This window comes from Drosophila sechellia, chromosome 2L (genome assembly GCF_004382195.2).
Source record: "Drosophila sechellia strain sech25 chromosome 2L, ASM438219v1, whole genome shotgun sequence".
Taxonomy (NCBI): Eukaryota; Metazoa; Arthropoda; class Insecta; order Diptera; family Drosophilidae; genus Drosophila; species Drosophila sechellia.
Window position 1 is genome coordinate 20,686,972 of NC_045949.1, and position 20,334 is coordinate 20,707,305.

At 43.0% G+C, this 20,334-nt stretch overlaps 3 protein-coding genes across 8 annotated transcripts; 1 reads left to right on the plus strand and 2 right to left on the minus strand.

The window, feature by feature from the left end:
* Nucleotides 1-140: 140 nt before the first annotated feature.
* Nucleotides 141-8,208, minus strand: LOC6618242 (intersectin-2). 4 transcript variants are annotated; one of them, XM_032727410.1, is made up of 12 exons: nucleotides 8,113-8,208; nucleotides 7,499-7,886; nucleotides 7,043-7,426; nucleotides 6,434-6,873; nucleotides 6,082-6,355; nucleotides 5,874-6,021; nucleotides 5,541-5,807; nucleotides 4,578-5,468; nucleotides 3,967-4,215; nucleotides 3,611-3,884; nucleotides 3,370-3,543; nucleotides 141-510 (listed from the first exon to the last, which is right to left on the minus strand). In XM_032727410.1, exons 2-12 carry the CDS (start codon nucleotides 7,660-7,662, stop codon nucleotides 182-184), a joined length of 3,594 nt encoding a protein of 1,197 aa, XP_032583301.1. In that variant the 5' UTR covers nucleotides 7,663-7,886; nucleotides 8,113-8,208; the 3' UTR covers nucleotides 141-181. The 4 variants fall into 4 exon arrangements, with proteins under 4 accessions (XP_032583301.1, XP_032583299.1, XP_002042517.2 ...); XM_032727408.1 differs by lacking the exon at nucleotides 141-510 and adding an exon at nucleotides 1,147-2,962 and having other exon boundaries at nucleotides 8,113-8,207; XM_002042481.2 differs by lacking the exon at nucleotides 141-510 and having other exon boundaries at nucleotides 3,031-3,543; nucleotides 8,113-8,206.
* An 807-nt stretch (nucleotides 8,209-9,015) lies between these two features.
* Nucleotides 9,016-10,984, plus strand: LOC6618243 (probable ATP-dependent RNA helicase DDX47). Of its 2 annotated transcripts, XM_032718688.1 has the most exons (4): nucleotides 9,016-9,048; nucleotides 9,109-9,302; nucleotides 9,363-9,621; nucleotides 9,811-10,984. In XM_032718688.1, exon 4 carries the CDS (start codon nucleotides 9,852-9,854, stop codon nucleotides 10,899-10,901), a length of 1,050 nt encoding a protein of 349 aa, XP_032574579.1. In that variant the 5' UTR covers nucleotides 9,016-9,048; nucleotides 9,109-9,302; nucleotides 9,363-9,621; nucleotides 9,811-9,851; the 3' UTR covers nucleotides 10,902-10,984. The 2 variants fall into 2 exon arrangements, with proteins under 2 accessions (XP_032574579.1, XP_002042518.1); XM_002042482.2 differs by having other exon boundaries at nucleotides 9,019-9,302.
* LOC6618245 (protein deadlock) lies at nucleotides 10,976-14,399 on the minus strand. 2 transcript variants are annotated; one of them, XM_032718679.1, is made up of 3 exons: nucleotides 14,190-14,399; nucleotides 12,938-14,125; nucleotides 10,976-12,883 (listed from the first exon to the last, which is right to left on the minus strand). In XM_032718679.1, exons 1-3 carry the CDS (start codon nucleotides 14,349-14,351, stop codon nucleotides 11,141-11,143), a joined length of 3,093 nt encoding a protein of 1,030 aa, XP_032574570.1. In that variant the 5' UTR covers nucleotides 14,352-14,399; the 3' UTR covers nucleotides 10,976-11,140. The 2 variants fall into 2 exon arrangements, with proteins under 2 accessions (XP_032574570.1, XP_032574567.1); XM_032718676.1 differs by having other exon boundaries at nucleotides 10,976-14,125.
* Nucleotides 14,400-20,334: the final 5,935 nt, after the last annotated feature.

The following is a 20,334-nucleotide window of genomic DNA, read 5'->3' on the forward strand; positions in this document are numbered from 1 at the left end:
AAACACACTGTGCAAAACCTAAACAAAGAATTGTAAATTGTTAAACTGATTTTAAATAATTTATAAGAAAAATTTTACTAAAAATAAAATTATTGAGGAAAGCTAAACAATCTTAACCGACACTTGGAATTAGCAACTACGGATGTTGTATTTGTATGGGCGGTTCTGTATGGGTTTTGTTTTACCAGCAACGCCATTGACGAAATCGTTTTTTCGGCAGTTCTGGCTGCCAGTCGACCACCACTGCTTTGCCAACCAATTGATTCCCATTTTCCTGAAACATGGACCTGGCCAACAGCTCATTGCACTCAAACCGGACATAGGCACATCCCATTAGTTGGCCATCCCGCCGCTTGGTTATGTGCACGGCCTGTATAGTGCCTCGCAGCTTATTGTTGGATGAACCTTCGTGCTGATCTGCCTGGTCGGTATCGCATCCGCGCCACTGTTGCCATAACCGCTGGATTGCCTTGGATCTTCTATCACCGGCACCTGGATCTGTCTTGATCTCTGCGGGTGTAGAGGCATGAATATTATGAATACTCTTATGAATGCATTCGTCGGGTGTGCAGGCCATAAAGTTCGCAATAGCCGAGTGTACCAATGTACCGGACATAACAAATGGATACTATAGTCGAATGCCACGACTATTACATACCCGTTACTCAGCTAGGACGCGCAAGAGAGGTAGCAAGCAGAAATAGAATGCTGCAGCAAGCAGTACAAAGACGACTCTTCTACCAAAGACACTAGAATAGTTAGTTCTAGTTATTCTAGTGTCTTTGCTTCTACTAACTTCAAGGCATACACTGAAGGTTTTTAATACCCATTAAACATGTTTGGCACGCAGATTTGCAAAATCTTTAAGAATATGAGCGCTAGCCATCCCCCCGTAATGGGCGTTTGTGGGCTGTAATCACGGTTAAAAACAATCCTGCTTCACTTGAGTCTGCATTCTGAATCTGCTTCTAGTTCCTTTAGGTCTCGGAATCTCGACAGGTGGGCGGATGGACGGACTGGCCACATCTACTGGGCTAGGGATCCGGAATATTCGAAATGTACACAACTCCCTCTTTTACCTGCTACACACTCTTTACCGAATCTAGTAAACTCTTTGGTCTACGAGTAACAAAGATAGGAACGTAATTTTTTTGAACTTCTTTTATACATTTATTGCTCCAAATATGTGTAATTTGTTATTTTCATAATTTAATTTAATATTTTTGCTCTTCTGATATATTTAAATATGTTTTATAGTAGTTTTTGCTTTTGTTTTGTTTTTCTAGAAGAATTCACTTTATATTTACTCGAATGCATTGCGTGTCTGCAGAAAAGTTCTGCAAGTTCTCCACACTTCAGCTTGTATATAGGTAAATATATCGATGGTCTTCATTTCGCGTTTAAAGTGATTCCTAGTGTAGGTGTGCTATTGCATTTGATCGGGATTGCGCCTCGTCGGTAATTACGCTTAAGCATTGTTTACAATAACAAACTTTTGTAACGATTAAATAAGTACGCTTATATGAGTACGCATTATATGTATGCAGGAGTGTATATGCGGGACGAATATCTCAATTAACATTTTTGCTTTGCGTTTTCTAAAAGGAATTGTAGTATTTTCTGTATATATTATGTATATGCTATGCTTCTTTTGTGGTTCGTTCAAAGTTATTAGTACATTTATATGTGGAATTAAACAACCCATCATTTGCTACATAAATATGTGTTAATGCTTTTATAACTACCCACCCAGCCGATCAGTTGGGATTACAGCATCAACTGATCGCAGCCATGCGGGTCTCATAACGATTCTTTACTTTGGTTTCATTTAATATAGTTGTAGACGCATAAGTAGTCGTGGTATGCAATAACAAGTTACTATTAAGTTAGTCCGCTTAAGGTGACTGTTTGGTTATCATTTTGAAAGGCATTTGACAGTGTTCTTCATATGTACGAGATAGATAGATACATGTGTGGTGTGATTTGTTAAATAGACTAAATGCAACTAGCATAGAATGATTCGAACAGCATAACGTGGCCCTCTATAATATCCGACTTTCAATCCAATCGGGTGGAAAGAACTATGTGTGGATTTTGTACATACTTAGTTTTTACATTGCAAACAAATGTAACATTATCAATGAGACAATACACGTAAAATTAATGCAGTTATGGCAGTTCAGATAAGCGCTTAAATTAGTTATTAAATCAATTATGTTATTTTAAAGTTTATACTGAAATTAGCCATTACAATTATATTTCCCGTTTTTCCATTAAACTTGATGTCTTTATAAAGATAGAAGTAAATGGTCATCATGCTTAATATTTAGTTAACAATAATGTATACTCCCACTTTTGGTTTTAATACTTTTAGTATATACAATTACATTCGGATATTATTGGAAAACACAGAAAACCATCGTTATAGATACTATTTGCGTATTTGTGGTAGCATTTGGGGAAAAAACTGCTGAATATTCTGGATTTGATCGATAAACACATCTACATCTAACAAAATTTCAAATGTCATTTGATATCCTTATGTATATTGTAGTTTCCATATGCAGATTATTATATAAACCCTTTAAAATGTGGCTTACTACAATTCGGTTATATCTTTCGTTTGATTTGTTACGAACGTGAAAGAAGTGTTTGATTCTGTAAATGATTTCAGATGATATCTGCCTACTAATTCTATCAAGTTGAGGGAATTTTACACCGAATAGGATAAACATTATGAATAGACTTTCAGGTTGAACAATGAATGTAACCAACTTTTAAGCTTTCTAGAATACTGTACGAATTCCCGCTAGGTAATTACTGAGGATATTGATGCTGCTGCTGATGCTGATCTTAAGCTAACCCAACTCCCAAAGGATCATGTAGATCATCTATCGGCTTCTCTGCATGCAAGTGCCTGATAGCGCTTAGAGGCCAAACCCGAAGGCTCGTTATACGTTTCCTGTTGGCAATTAAGATCGAAATTGCATTTAATTCTTTTAATTTATGTACAATTATTGAAATACAAAATATAATTATGCAGACTAAATAAATACATAAATGAATTAACAATAGAAATTATCTAAAAGAAAAGAGAGAGCTCGCTAAGGATAAGCTTAAGAGTAAATCTAAAAACTAAATAATCACAATTAACAATTAGATACATCTTGGAAATATTGCAACAAATAAACACTAAAGTGGGTTTTTCAATAGCAAAAGGCGAGAACTTATTGGCATTGATAATGGATAATTCGAAAATAAGAGTAAAAATAACATAATATGTGTACGGAATGTGGTAACTAGAGAGCTAAGCTGGATCGGCAGGTGAGATTCACTGCTTGGTGGTGCCATTAGCTTTCGCTGGCTTACCGGACGTAACGAAGGGTCCCACATAGTTGCTAGGGAAGAGACCGGAAAGGCCATTCAGCTCGCCACGCCACCACTCCGGTTCATCCCGACCCAGAACGCTAATGATATCGTCCTTATCAAACGACAGCTCGTCGTCATTTTGTGCTTTGTACGGATAGAGAGCAATGACCTTGTCTACATGGGAAAAACGATATAGATAAAATAAGTTATTTAAATCATAATACGAAAATCAAAAACCAACCCAAGATCTGTTCAGTCATCTCGATTCGACTACCGGAAACTGGAGTATTCCGCCCGCTGTTGCGCCCGCCTTGGAGAACCTTCACGTAAGTGGCCGGGAACCATCCGATCTGCCGCCGGCGACCCTTTGCCTGCAGCTCACCCTCCCACCAGCCGGAGTCCGTCTTCTTACGGATCATTATCAACTGGCCTCTCGTTAGCGAAAGCTGTTCCGTGCTGGTTGCCTCATAGGGCGCGATTACTTGAGCAATCTCAGACCGCTTGGCACGCATTCCCTGCAAAATTATGAACAAAAAGATGTTAGTTAATCAAATGAAACTATAAATTAAGTGGTAACGGGCTGTGTCAACTATTTACTGGTGTCATGGAAGAGGTGCGTGACATGGGTCGGCTGTAGCTCTCGGCAGGCTCGCTGCTTTGTGTTTTGGACTGTGTGTTTATCTGGGAAACTTCAGTGTCGAGGTCTTCGTGCGCCTCCTCAGCGCCAACGCCTGGGCTAGATATCGGCTGCTCGCTGGGCTCCTGAACAGGCAGCGGCTGGTAAACCTGCTCCTGTGCCTCCACGGGAGCGGCGGTGTTGCCAGCGTTGCCGTTTAGCGTCGTCTCCTGGGTCAGTGCAAGTGTAACAACGGTGGCAAAAAGCACAGCACATGAAAAGCAATGGATTAGTAGATGGACATGAGGGCAACGGTTAGACACGACTTTGGACTTTGGGATTGTAAACTCTTGACAAGTAAGATAAAGTTTTGGCCTGTCTTCAAATTTGGCGTTTCAAATCTCTTATTTGGGAACTAAGTTCACTTTTTTACTTTGACCAAATATAAATAATGTCGCTCACTTTTTTTACTATGAAATTGTACACGATTTTCTATACATAATATTATTAGAATTGTTGATTCTAGTTCGAATCAATTTAAAACGCAAATGGCCCCAGACATAACTTAATTATTGACTATCTATCCACTTACCTGATCAAGAGATTCTACCGGTTCCGCAGCTGCTATGCTCGCTGTGCCTACATCAGCCTTCTGGACATAGTTCGAAGGAAACATGCCCGTTCGACTACCAATGGTACCTGTCCACCACTCACCCTCCTTCTTGATGACCATGACCATCTCACCGGCACTGAAGCTCAAATCGCCTTCCTCGGCAGACTCATAAGGATATGCGGCTATATAATACTCGACATCGCCGGCGACAGTCAGATCTGCGGAAGCTGCCGGAACCGAGCTGGTATTGATATTGTCATTGTAGGTGTCAGCCATGGTGGCTACTTGAGCATCAACCGGGGCTTCGACAGCGGCGACAGCAGCAACTTCACCGACTTCTAGTTTCTCCACATAGGATTCAGGGAACCAGCCGGTGTGGCCATTTATCTCGCCAGCCAACCATCCCGGCTCGGCGTTCTGCTCCAATGGCACCAGGATAATGTCACCAGGCACGAAAGTAATCTCCTCGGCGTTGCGTGCGTTGAACTCGTATACTGCTTGATATTTTACGAATCCTTCTGGGGCCGGTCCACCTAAGTCCACAGCTGCAGGGGCCAGTGAGGAGATATCATTGCTCGCGACTGCGTAGGGATCGGTGACAGTCGTACCCGTCTGCTCCCAAGCACTGGAAGAGCCTGTGTCCCAGGCCGACGATACACTAGTCTCGTTCTTTCGATTGTACTTCAATTCCAGCACCGAGGTGCGCTGCACATCGTATTCCTTGTACAGATCCTCGCACTTTGTGATTAGAGCGGAGAGCTCGGCCTTGAGCTCAGACATCTGTACATCATTAGTGTTGATGTCCTCCTTCTTTGACTCTATCTCTTTACTGATATTCTCGACTTTGTCCTTTATTTGGTTAATAATTAACTGTAGAAAAAGAAAAATAATATTATAGAGAATCCGGTGAATACTATAACTTTACGTTTAGCCAAAGCTCACCTGCTTGTGTGCGAATGCTGCATTCAGTTGCTCCTGCTGAGCATTCTCCCCTCCCAAGGCAGCCCCGCTGGCCTTGCTCTTGGCATCCCACTTGGCCCGCTCCTGAGTGAGCTGAAGCAGTTTAGCGTTCTGCTCCTTGATGCGCGCTTTCAGCTGCGACATTTCGGACATGGAAGTGTCGCGCTGGGTGCGCATTCCGTCGATAACGGTCTTTACGTTTGTCACGCCGGCGCGAGTGTCGCAAATCCTCTGCGAAAGTTCCTTGATCTGTAATTAAGTCGAGCTAGTTAGATGGGCCGGCCATGCAGATTAGTTGCACTGTAAGAACATTACTTTTTCATTCAGGGTGCTCAGCTCCACATTAAGTTGGGTGTTATGTGCCTTCTGCTTCAGAACACGTTCTTGTTCCCTCTCCTTCTGTGCGTTCATTTCGGCAATTCTAGCCTGCTCCCATTCCTGCTGGCGCTGCTTTTCCAGCTCCCTGATGCGATAGAAATTTTATAAATTTTTTTGCCGCTTAAAGCAAGATGAAAGTCCTCACTTTCTGGCCGCCTCCTTAGCCTCCAGTTCCCGCTTGCGCTGCTCCTCCATCTCCATCTCAATCTCTCGCTGGCGTTGGAGCTGTCGCTCTAGTTCCTCCTGCTGCTTACGCTCGGCCTCCAAACGAGCCCTTTCACGCTTATCAGCCTCTTCACGCTCCTTTCGCTCTCTTTCTTCCCGCTCCTTGCGCTGCTGGTCCTCCATAATTTTGCGCCTACGATCCAGCTCTGCTTGACCCTTAACATAATTCTCCTTGCGCTTGTCTTCGAAGGAAGCTGGGGAACGCGAAATCACAAGTGTTAATATATAGACTATATATACATGTTTGGCAAAGGAGTTAATTAGGCACTTACATTGTCCAGGTAGTCCGGCTGTTGGGTCAGCATCCACGACTGCCACTGCGCCCTGGGATGAAACAGATGCGTGTCGGGAGGCCGGCTGTGAGCCAGGACGGGATACCACCCCTGAGACCGATCCCGGTCGCGATTTTATTTTGCGCAAGTTGGGCGGTACCCATTCTTGAGGCAAGGTAACCGGAATTTTCTCACCAGCCATGGCCTTCTCGCATAGGAACATGGCAAGAATAAACTCGTCGCAGTTCAGCCGCCCATCGCCGTCGATGTCAGACAGCGTCCAGATTTGGGCCAGCGTGACCTGGGGTAGCTTGCTCTGTACGAGAACACCGCGTGCCTGGGATCCAGTTAAGTAACCAGATCTGGTGCGATCATTAGCATTGAACACCTGCGTGTATTTACGCTTTTGGGCAGCTTGAACGGCCCATTCTCCTTGGTTACTAAAAGGATAAAAGTTGATTGAGGAGTTAAGAACAGATACGATGCTATACATATGTTTTTGCTAATATTTCTATAACTAAGAACATTTGAAATTTAATTAATTAAATTATCTATTCTTTGCTGCATTAATAATATTAAATCAAAAATTCGATTCTAAGTGATGCTTACACAGACTCAATCGATGGCGCTCGCTCCGAGATAGACGTGTGGCGACTAGGTGGATTACTGGGTGGGGGTGTGGGGCCAGCCGGCACTGAGACTGCGGGCGGTGAGATGACAGCAGCCACAGCCACCGGAGGAGCCACAACGGGAACAACTGGAGCTACTACCGGAACTATTCCCTTGAGTGGATCCAAAGGGCTCAAGGAGCTTGTGGAGCCACGTGGCGTCATCGAGGGGGTTTTCTGGGCATCGCCGGTAAGGGACGACAGCAGGCTGGGAGGAAGAACTTTGGGAACGTCCATGCCGCGCAACTTGAGGTTGATAAGCTTGCACGCTATGCTGAACTCATTGATGTTCATCTTGCCGTCGGAATCAGTGTCCGCCAGAGCCCTGGAGATAAGAAAATGAGTAAGAATTAAAACTCTTATCGGTGGATGATTCATGGGGACGTCATATACATACCATATTTGGCCCAGAATCAGGGGCGGCAGCTGGGACTGCAGAAAGAATCCTTTGGCCTGGGCGCCGGTAACGAATCCTGCCTGCGGCTGGAGTGCCTTAAACTGTTCCTGGTACTTCAAACGCTCCCTCGGAGTCACCGCCCACGCATCCACCGCCGGGTTCATTTTGGGCAAACACTTTATCCTAGTTTCCACGGAAAGCTCTACCTCTTTATCGTCCTTTCTCGGTATGCGTGTGTATTAGTGCGCTCTCTTCGGCCACTTTTGAGTACACATCAAATACACACTCTTTCGCTCCGAACTCTTTTCGCCGCTCTCTTTACTACGTCTAGCGCCTATTGAGTATCCACCACCCCCATAAATTTTCACAATGGATTTTTATGGTTTACCTGTAAAGCATTTGCAAAAATATTAACCGATCTTAATGGACAGGTTGTAAATATAGATTGCCCCCTTTACTCGCTTTCTGAAGGTTTCAGTTTCTCTTTAGTAGGCGTTTTCACTTGTCAACCGCATCGCCACGAATTAACTGATAAATAATTATGTGGTATGGTCTTCGCCAACGCACATGTTATTCTCTTAAATATCCCTCTCAACCGTAAGTTTGGTGCTTACTTTTCATCGGAACAAGAAAATTTTGTATTTGCGTAAATTTAATCAATATTTTATATGATAGGACCCGATATCGACGAACGATAGGCTCCGATAGGTTCGGAGTAATAATCGAAGGAGCGTGACCGTCACTTGTTTCTGTGATTATAGCGAGCAAGTGTTGAAAAGCACGGCGACCTTAAGTTGGATGTGACAATTCTGCAACGTTTTTGTTTTTCCGCTATCGGATTTAAAAATAAATGAAACAATTCCTGACTAAAGTGAACCTCATTGAACCTCTCAGTACGATAATGTATACCCAAGCATAACGTCAATAGATCGCAAACATTAGAGATGAAAATTTGAAAATCCAAAATAATAAGAAAAAATTAAGTAAAATTTCCTTTTATTAAATCTTTAATGTTTCTACAAAATTAAAACAAAAAACTATTTGGAATATTATTTAGAAATAATATATAAAATAATATATAAATATATATACATATAATAGCATAACATTTATTCGTTGACAAAATTATCTTTAGGATAAATTCATGACAGATAACCCTCTAATTGGCGTTTCATTAATTTAATATTGGGCGATGGTAAAAGATGAATACCAATTTGTATCCTCAAGCTTTGTCACAAATATAACTGAAGTGACAGAATCACAATATTAAACCATTTTCTCACACATGACGATTTTATTCAATTATAAATATATTTCTGAAAAACAAACTATTTGCAGTATAATTAATTCCTGTAATTGAGGTCATGGCTCTATATGAATGAGTTACAAATTGTATTAAGCGGCAGTGTGTATGTGATATTAACGCACTTAAGCTATCGAAAGTAATCATCTGCACTGTTTCAAAAACGCAACTATATCGATACTATCGCAAATAGATATTTCTATTCTACCACCTCTAACTCTTTCCTTTCGACCACGTGCTGTAATTGGTAATATCCGTAGCGTGAAATTTTGCTGAAACTCATGTAACAAAATGTCGGAAACTTCAGAGGACGAACAGACGCAGCTGCAAACGAGTGACGACGATGAGGATTTAAGTGGCGAAGAGGAGCTGGAAGATGGAGATAACGACCATGTGGAAGAGGACAACGAGGCGGCACAAAGTGGCGAAGATAAGCTATCTAATGGCTCCGAGCCGGAGGACGACGCAGCCGAGGAACAGAAGCTAACATGGAAAGATCTCGTATGAGCCCCGCTATTAATTAAAATTAAAATTCAAACTAATGGACATATTTCTTCTAAGGGTCTCAATGAGGCTTTGTGTCAAGCATGTGACGAATTGAAGTGGAAGGCGCCTTCGAAGATCCAACGTGAGGCCATTCCGGTAGCCTTACAGGGCAAGGATGTAATTGGCCTGGCGGAGACCGGTTCCGGCAAGACGGGCGCCTTCGCTTTACCAATTTTACACGCTCTTCTCGAGAATCCGCAGCGGTATTTTGCCCTCGTGCTGACCCCCACGAGGGAACTGGCCTTTCAAATTGGCGAGCAGTTTGAAGCCCTTGGTGAGTTTTAGCATAATTTATGTGCTTTTAATTCGCAGTGATGTTAAACTTGTTTTGATTTTGTGTATCCACGAAAATATGAAATTATAATTTTCCTATTCGTCACTACCTCTGAGTAAAAAAAATCTTCTCATTTATCGTATTCTTGAATTTCCTTCTGCCAAACTAAATCTAGCTCTGTTTTTTCAGGTAGCGGGATTGGCATAAAGTGTTGCGTGGTAGTCGGCGGCATGGACATGGTAGCCCAAGGTCTTCAACTGGCCAAGAAGCCGCATATTATAATTGCCACACCGGGTCGCTTGGTTGATCATCTAGAAAACATGAAAGGTTTTAACCTTAAGGCTATTAAATACTTGGTCATGGACGAGGCGGATCGCATTCTTAACATGGACTTTGAGGTGGAGCTGGACAAGATTCTGAAAGTATTGCCGCGTGAACGACGAACCTTTCTGTTCAGTGCGACCATGACCAAGAAAGTAAAAAAGCTGCAGCGTGCCTCCCTCAAGGATCCTGTAAAGATAGAGGTGTCTAACAAGTATCAGACGGTTGAGCAGTTGCAGCAATCATATTTGTTTATCCCTGTCAAATACAAGGATGTGTATTTGGTTCATATCCTTAATGAGCTGGCAGGCAACAGTTTCATGATATTTTGCAGCACCTGCAATAACACGGTAAAGACAGCATTGATGCTTCGTGCGTTGGGATTGGCTGCTATTCCGCTGCATGGTCAAATGTCGCAAAACAAGCGGCTGGCTGCTTTAAACAAATTCAAGACCAAAAACCGGTCAATACTCATTTCGACGGACGTGGCGTCCCGCGGCCTGGACATTCCTCATGTGGATGTTGTCGTCAATTTCGACATACCAACGCACAGCAAAGACTACATTCACCGCGTGGGAAGAACAGCAAGAGCAGGTCGCTCCGGCAAAGCCATAACCCTCGTGAGCCAGTATGACATTGAGTTGTATCAGCGCATCGAACATCTATTGGGGAAGCAACTGACACTGTATAAGTGTGAGGAGGATGAGGTGATGGCCCTTCAAGAACGAGTGGCCGAGGCACAGCGCACCGCCAAACTGGAGCTGAAGGATCTAGAAGATACAAGGGGTGGCAAGGGTCATAAGAGGGGCGGGGACAATAACGATGATTCGGAGAACTTCACGGGCGCACGCAAACGCATAAAACCAATGGGCGGCACTGGCGGTGGCCACAAGCCTGGCGCTGGTGGAAGGAAGAGCTTTGGCAAAAAGAATTGGAGCAAGGGCAAGCAGAAGAGATAGGTCAGATCTGTATTAAAGATAAGTCTCGATTTTTATTAGTGCTACTCTAAGAATAATATAATAAAACTTTTAAATAGAAAGTATTACGCAACTTTTACTTTATTGATAGTTTCTGTAATACAAAATATTTGTAATAATCATTTGATAATTTAATTTATTCAATTATGTTTATCAAGGTAAATGAAGAGATTATGATAGATGTCAAGTATGACAGTCATTTTTCATTCATTTTCATTTGCTTAATCAAAATGATGTATATTGGTCGTATATTCATCGGAATAATTAAAGCTATGGGTTGGCAAATGTCCAAAATTAGGAACTGTGAAGTGTGGAGGCTGAACGGCAGCAGCTGGTGCAATGAACGAGGAATGACAGGAACCCGCTCCTGGCGGCCCCTGGATTGCGCTCGCACTTTCATTCGATGCGCTGCTTAAAATGGACATAATAGTTTCGTTGGTACAAATAGAAGTTGGATGGAGGGTGATCAACTTAACAGCCTTTGCAAATTTATCTGAGCAGTCTTCGGAAGATTTAAGTATGGTGATCAAGTTCTTATGGGGTATCTTAAAGTTATAATACGTGTCCAGCTGCGTAAGCTTATCGAAATAGTCCTCCCAGTTAGCGTTGGACAGAATATTTAGCGTCGTTAGCATCAGATCCCGATATTTGTGCGCTTTGCATGGCAACCACACATGCTCCATTATCCTTTTCACAGCCTCTTTCTGCATTCCGCACTTACTGAGAGCTTCATAGACGTGTGCCAGTAGGGGAGCTGAAATGCTTTTGTACAAGCGGCAGTCGACCAGCATGATTAGCAGATACTGCCAGAGATGGCGTAATTCGAAGATATCCACGAACGAGGTGTAGTAGGTCTGGAACAGGAAAAAGCTTCGTTTCGTTTGTCGGTAGAGGCTCACCAAGGTGTCGTCGTCCATCCTCATCAATCGTTGCTGGACTTCACCCAAATTGTTCCTCGTATGATCACAATTAAAAGAGATGCATTTGTTGTCCACACTGTGCATGCACCTTATCCCAAACACATCTTTGATCCAATTAACACCCTCTTGGGAGGTGGGAATGTGTACTTGCGGTATAACCTGTTGGCTGTTGGCGCTTACCAGAGCAGTTGCCGATTCTGGTGCTATACGATATGGTGGAGCAAATACTGGGTATTTTTCTTTGGCCCGTCGGGCAGCATTTGCTTCGTCGCGTTGGTTACGATTGTATTCAGCTAAGGGTTTATCCCCTTGTGAAGGCGGCGCAGGCTTTGCCAACACCTTAATCTTTTTCAACTCCTCCTTCTCGTACAGGGAACGCATTACGGAGGGCTGTGTCTTCAGATTTTTAGCATTCAGTTTGGGAATTTGAAACGATTTTATGTTTTGCTTTTTTTGTGCGTTTTCTTTTTTGATTGGCTTAAGTGTTTCTGTGGAAGGCTCGGTTTTGGGTAACTGCTCTGCAGTTTTCGCTACCTTCCTCGGTTCGACCTCAGGCACATTCTCATCGTCGAGTCCATTCCAGGAGGCAGCTACCGAGAGCACATCATCATCGTCGTACTCATAGTCCAACTCTTCATTTCCTCCCATAAAGATGTCCATTAAATCGGATTTGTCTACCTCCACTGTCGATGGTCTCGTCACCTTCTCTAAGAACTTGCTGGTATTGACAAGCTGTGTATCGATCTCGCTTGGTGATTTATTGTTTAAGTTCTCCAGACAGCGATCGATCTCGGAGGCGTCACCCAGAGGCTGACCCACATGCATATTGTTTGTTGCATAGTCTTGTGGGATCTGGAAGTTATCCTCGTCGCCAAACAAATTGATATTGTGTTCGTATAGGTCATCGCAGCGATTTTTAGGACAAGCGTTTGTAGCATCAAGCTTGTGGCACAAATCCTTCTCAGCGAGTCCATCGATTTCTGAGCATTTCAAGTTGATCGCAGTATGCGACTTATGGGCTGGCATCAACATTTTGGCGCTTATCTGCGGTAACAAAAGGAAGTTATTAGGTGATGTAAAAACCATTATACTGCTTACTAATTTAAGGCTATTGTTCCTTATATTGCTTGGTGACGAGCTCCTATGGACTCTAGATGTCTGCTGTCCAGATGCTTTTGAGATGGTTTTGGCCTGCTCACTGATCATTTCGTGAGTTGATTGCTTCTCCTGAGTCTTTGACTGCGGAGGCGCTCTAAGTCTTCGTTTCTTCTGTTTGGTAGGTTTCTTAACAGATTTTCGAAGGGGCTCTGCTAATCGCTTGCCTTGATCGGTCAAATTAGTTAATATTGATGGCTCCCATGGCAGCTGCTCTTTCTTATTTTGTGCGGGACGTCCTCCTTTTAGCTTCACTTTCTCAGGAGCAGGACTGCAATCTTTATTGCCACAAAGAAAAAGGGGATTTAGTTTATTTCTTTTCATCTTTAGCGACAATTTTGAAAGCGGCAGTTGGTCATCCGAGTCGTCGCTTGATTCCTTGTACTCGTTGTCGAGCAGGAATGGCGGTGGAGTCTTCGACTGCTGTTTATTCTTAGATTTGTCTCCTAAATTATGTACTTTCCCGGTTTTTGGCTTTAAGAATTGTGATTTATATCTGGGAACACGTTTGATTATTTTCCCTGGAGAAGTTTTGTAATCTTGCGTCTGACCAAATGAATTTCCACGTTGTGTTATCTTAGACGCACAATTGGGACTTAACATAAGAACATCTGGAAAAGCACATGAATCTTTCGTCAAGTTTGGAGCATTGGGCGATGCCTCTCTGGACTTGAAAACATTTTTTTTGGAAGCACTAGCATGTGGTTCTCGGTTTTTGCGCGAATCATCCGTTGTATCGTCTACAAGTGGACACGTAACTGGGCGCTTCTTCGTACTTGAGAGTTTAGAATCTCTGCGCATGGAAATTTGAGCTTTGGAGGAACTGGAAGTCGTATGAATATTGCTCTGCTTCCAGATTTTAGTATATTTGGAGTCACCAGGATTTTTATGCGTACAATTTTTATTTGAAACACTTGGAGATCTTTCCCCATCACCAGGATGACAACCTGTTGAATTTACTGAGAAATCAAGGGACTTGCTGGGACTCAGATGTTCACGCGGCGCGGTTGAATTGATGGGTTCCAGGAAAACAGGGGACTCTGGAGGTGTGGCCACTGGCCCATGCGGATTTTCCTGCACAGCTTTCCTCGGTCTGACCAAGAGCTCCTGTCTCAGCGGAATACTCGGATCCTGTTGGTTGATTAGAACATATAATAAACTAGTAGTTCTCCGATAAAATGTACGGAATTCTTACGCAGCTGGTTTGGATACAGTAGGGATTTTGCCAGCTTTCGAGGAACCCCCTGAAAAAAGTATTCCATTCCTGCTCTGACATGGAACTCGTTCCCAAGGTGGTCAGAATTTGCTGCCAGCAGGTCAGTTTTTGGCTCATCCTTATTTTAGCCAAGTTTTCCATGATCACGCCATGTGTGTTTGCGCATTAACTTTAATAGTTCCTACCAGTGTGACCGTGTCGTCGCGCTAAGCGGTAGTTAAATACCAGACGGCCCTATCATAAGGCTTACAAACTTTAAAACCAAATATTGTGACTACACAATTTGAATCCTTGAGTTATTCTGATATCCCTCACATGTGTCCATACACATCCATAAAAGTTACGGTTAGAAATTATCTTAAAAGGAATATTTTATGAAAACGTATTTGTACCAAAACAGAGGAGTAGGAGCTTAGGGCTCCCAAGCGACAAACCTAAAACCGAAATTTAAATTCAATATAGTGAAAAATGTAGTGATATTTTTCGTGCCGCAAGGCAGCTTTTGCCTAATTGCTAAGAGGCGTTAGCCTTAAGGAAGTGCTAACTACTGCAATTGGCTTTAAAGCAGCATAGAAGAGAAAGCGCTCCAATATCAACCATCATCAAAAGTGAGTAATAAAGGAAAAAGCAGACAAAAGATAGCTGGTATCTCGGGGAATCGTGAACCGGCCAGGAGGAGTAACAAATAATGCTCGAATAGCGGAAGAAAATAGCGGAATAGCGGAAGAAAATCGACAGAAAGATAGAACAAAGTCTTGGAATTCGCAAGCGCGCCAATTCCTTCTGAAAAGTCAGAAATGTTGAATATCGATTAAGTTGAATATCGAATATCTTTTGTTAGTAAAGTTCATACCAACGGTCCGGCAACATTGTATTATCGTATGCTTGGCTTCATTTTCTTATGTATGCACGTACTCTTACTGAGTTCACTTCTTCATTAAACGTTTACAATACAACATTGCGCGGGTGTTTTAACGTAAATTTTGACATATGTGTCTATGCGGAGTTTATTAATTACATCGGAGTTGTGGAATGCTTCAAATGGAAGCAACGCAGGCAGTGGGAAACAATTGATCAAAATGCTTTAGCTGGTTTAATATTGAATATTAAGTTGATACATATAAAGTCGTGCACAGCATCGGCAGAAGCATGGATAAAATTGCGCAGAATTCATATGCCGGCGGGACCAATTAGAAAAACTCAGTTGTATCAAAAACTAGTGAGATTAACAATGCGTTCTAGGGATACTGCGTCTTAGTATGTTGATTCGTTTGTAAACATAACTGATAAACTGGCAGAGCTCGCAATAAATTTGGAAGACGAGTTGAAGGTCAACCCGCAACGAGATGCCGCCATTTGAAATGGGCAAAATCCAGTTACTCGATGAAGGCTCCAGAAAAGAAGAGAATCTAGAAGAAACAGAAGCTGTGTACACACACACAAAGTACAAAAACAGTAAGCAGACAATCGCCAACAAAAATTAATTTAAAAGGAAATGCTACAATTGCCAAAAACCAGGACATCGCACTCGTGATTGCAGTGAAAAAATATATGGTGCCTTGACATGGGTGCTAATTCACATATGTGTTGTGACAAAACTAAATGTTCAAATATTAATGAAAATAAAACCACGGTCATGTTAGCAGCAATTCAGCAAAACACGGTCACCATACGAAATTTTAAAATAACGGAGCAGTAAAATGCAACAAAAGTGATGAAATTGTGTGACGCCCAATACAAGAAAGCCATATATGTATGTACACGAAAATACATTTGAACACAATGAATTGCATATCTCTCAAGATTCAACATGAGCAACAATATGCCATAATCGGTTTTGCCATTCAAATTTAAAAATTTGAAATAAAATAAATAGTGTGTAACGAACTGATTTTCTTTATTTCGCTCGCTACTGGTTGCAGCGGCTAGCTCAGAGAGTTTGTGTGTTCGTCCCGCCAAATTTATGATTTGTGTGATTGCCCGACCAAGGAAACGCAATAGGTTCTTAATATAGCCGTTTATTCCGCTGTTTCTTATATTATATTCCGGAGATCTTACTACTCCTGCGGCGCTTCTCTTGCAACGCCTTGCCTCCGTGGTACTGCTGGCTCCTTGCCGTGGACGACGAGTCGGCCCGGCCAGGACTAGGATATTATGGGGCACGGTGTATAGTCCTGGGGCGAGGCTATGCTCGTCCTGGAACCACCTGTACCGACCACTGACTCCACTGTCCTTCTCGAACCCGCTGCGTCGCAATCGTCTCCGCTAGAAGACCACCCGCCGGTCGGTCTGGGTTTAGGATGTTATGGGGTTAGGGTGTATCGTCCTGGGGCGAGGCAACGCTCGTCCTGGGACCACCTATACCGACCACTGACTCCACTGACCCTTAAGGACACGTCGGGTTCTTGCCTTAGCTTCTGAAGGTCCTTCTGCCGGCCGGAATGGATTTAGGATGTTATGGTGCATGGTGCATCGTCCTTGGGCGAGGCAACGCTTGTCCTGGGACCACCTTTGCTAGCCACTGACTCCAATGATCCTTACGACACGTCAGATCCTTCTCCTCCACTCCCAGGATCTCCACTTGCTTGTGGTGATTCGTCCTTCTGAGTCCTTCGGTCTTCTTGCCGCCCGATGCTTGCACTGCTCCTTTTCTTCTCGTTTGACCGCGCGCTCAAACTTCCGAGATCCTTCTGGTAACACTCCGACGCTCGGATTCCTTCCGCACGCGATCTCACTGTCTCATTAACTGTCTCCTACTCCTCCGCCTTCAGACCCCGTTCCGACTGGGCGCCGACCGCGCGACTCGCGCCGGTACTCTCCTCGACTATCCTCGCGTTCGTACTCCTCGCGTGTTGAGACTGACTGCCTCGAGCTGCACTTGCGCCGTCCCTTTATAGACCGCGGGGATCCCGTTATTTCCCCTTTTGCGTACGGACCGCTTGGGTACAAGATCCAACAGTTGTACCTTTAGTTCACGGTGCGTCCTCTTTGTGCACGCACCGTTACCGGTCGACCTCTGTGCCCTTGGTCAACTCGAGTCCAAGGTCTAGAGCGGTACCGTTAGTTCACGGTGCGTCTTCTTTGTGCCTGTCCGACATCCGCACCATTACCGTTCGACCCCTGTGCCCTTGGCCCGCTCGAGTCCAAGACCTAACGGGGTACCGTTAATTCACGGTCTCCGTTTTGCCCTGGCCGCCTTGCATCGCGGCTGTTGCTAGGCCACTCCCCTACACGAGATTTGTGGGGAGTTTTAAGACTCCTCACAAGTGTTTTATTATATTGTATAAATGTATGTTATGTTCTGACTATAATAGACTTTATTCTATTATCTGTAATCTTGACTCTCTGCCGCTATTAAAGCAATCGATTTTATCTTTTCTATTACATAATTAGATCCTACTAACACTAATATTTAACATAGTTATTTCACATTATATTCATTTCCTCGTTCCTGTTCTCTTTTTTATATCGCGTCTATATCTTCTCGCGAATCGAGCCGTACGATACACGGCAGCGCCCCTCGGTCGGTTGGGCGGAGGTGTGGCCGTGGGACCCGTGCGAAAAAAAAAATGCGTTTAATTAAGCAAAGAACTCTTTATTTTTAGCTTTAAAGTCAAAAATTCAACTTATTTCAGTTTCTTGACATACTGTATGTATGCGGGCCTATGTCAATTCAATCGCCGGAAATCGGTATGTGGTTAGTTTTATCGACGATTACACAAGAAAGAACTTTGTTTACTTTATGCACACAAAGAGTGAAGTTTTTTGAAAAATTCAAGCTATTTAAAAGTTATGTTGAATGTCAAACAATAGAAATGGCAAAAAGTTTCCTAATGTACGCAAACGTACCGGCATTTCTGTGGGCTGAAGTTGTGCGAACCGCATCGAACTAAAGTTCTCAATGGAGGGACTCCCTTTGAGTTATGAAAAGGGCGAAGGCCATCTGTGAAGCATCTTCGCACCTTTGGATCACGTGTTTCTGCACTGGATCCGACAAGCTGGATAAACCGAGGAAGGGTAAGTTTCAGGCAAAAGGAAGAGAGTGTGTGTTCGTTGGATATTCCCCTGAGACAAAAGCGTATCGTCTCTACGATGCCGAAAAACGGTCAGCAATGGTAATTACTGACGTAAACTTCTTGGAGGGATTTTTTGTCAAACATTATTCGTTTCAAGCCACCTGTAGAAATCTTACAGCCGGAGCCAGTAAATCAAATCAGAACACGAAGCACAGTGACTTAGACGAAGAAGGGGAAGAGTTTGTCAGCGCCAACGATGAAGAAGAGCCATTGGAACAGGTGGAAATTTCTGCACGTCATGGACCAGGTAGACCCAGAATTGTACTTATAGGCGAACGCGGCAGCCCTCGAAAGCAGTACAATTAACTAAGTTACCTCGATAGTACGCATGACATTGAAACACCGAAATGCGTTGCAGAAGCGTTGAGCAGTCAGTATGTTCGTAACTGGAAAGATTCTATGCAAACGGAAATGAACACTTTACGAAAGAACGAAACATGGGACTTTGTGGACCTACCTCCCAAGCAAAAAGCTAAATAAAGGCGGCAAATTCAAGCGATTCAAGTCTAGACTAGTTGATAAAGGATGCGGGCAGCAGTTTGGAGTCAATTACTAGGAAACATTCTCTCCAGTAATCCGTTATGAAACAATTCGAATGATATTTGCTATCGCCGCGAGAAGGAGTATGCATCAATTGGACATCTCTAATGCATACTTAAACACTACTTTGGAAGAAACGGTTTATATGAAGCAACCGGAGAACTTTGTTGACGAGGATCACCCAACGAAAGTATTTAAGCAACAAAAGGCAATCTACGGACTAAACCAATCTGGACGATCCTGGAATAAGCCACTGGATGAGGTTTTAAAAGGTTTCGATTTCAAAAGATGTAAAAGCGAGCCGTGTCCTCACTTACATCTCACAGAGCAGAAGTACATTGCAGTTTACGTAGACGACTTAGACGATTATCATTTGTCCTACCGAAAAAGACATTGATAACATCAAATGATTGATTGCTGACAAGTTCAAGACACATGATAGCGGCCCCTAAAATACTTTCTTGGAATGGACGTTAAGCGAGTTGGTGAACGAGAGCCTGCAACCACATTATTAGCCACCTAGGGGAAGCAGAATTGTTGTACATCCCAAACGCACTAAACACATAGTTATTAAGTATCACTTCATAAGAAAGAAAGTCGAAAGTAAAGAAATAGAATTAATATATGTATCAACTAATAGAAATGTTGCTGATATCTAAACAAACGGCTTAGGAAAACAAAAGCATTATGAATCAATTAAATTCCTCGGATTATATTATAATAAAGGTATTTAGTTTAAGAGGAAGTGTTTAATATCGATTAAATGGAATATCGAATAACTTTTGTTAGCAAGCTTCATACCAACGATCTGGCAACATTATATTATCCTACGGTTCACTTTATATTCTTGTGTATGTATGCACTCTTCCGGTGGAATAGTTAGGCCTACTACTACTGCGGATGTTCGATTATTAAAACACAGAGTGCATTTCGGAATCGCTTTAATTTAGCCCCGTTGGCTCCCGTCCCAGACTGCCAACCAATTGTTACATGGGTCACTACATTCAGGCAAACTGCAAGTGCGACAAAACGAAGAACTGGAGTCTCTCGACCCTTTAGATCACCTTAGAACATTGAAGCAGTGAGAGCGTCAATATTGCGATATCCACGGCGTTTTGCGCGCAAACATGCATCTTCCCTTGGACTATCCGATCGTTCTGTGAGAATAATTCTTTATGATGATCTTCAATTTCATCCGTATAAGATGGCGATAGTGCAGGAACTTTCAGAACGATGGCTGTTTTGAGGGAACACTTTCCAGAGCGCCCTATCTCAGTTAGAGGCGATTTGGAATAGCCGGCACGCTCTCCCGATCTGTTCCCTTCTGATTTTTTTCTATTAGATTATTTGAAATCCCGTTTCTGAAAAAGGAAATTATGCTGCCGCACCCTGTAGAACACTTCAAGCATGGTCTCAGAGACCTTTTTAATTATGCCGCTAACTTATCCAGCCCTAGCATAATGGGTGGGACTTCAATTCAAAACCAATATCATGTGGATCCACAACTA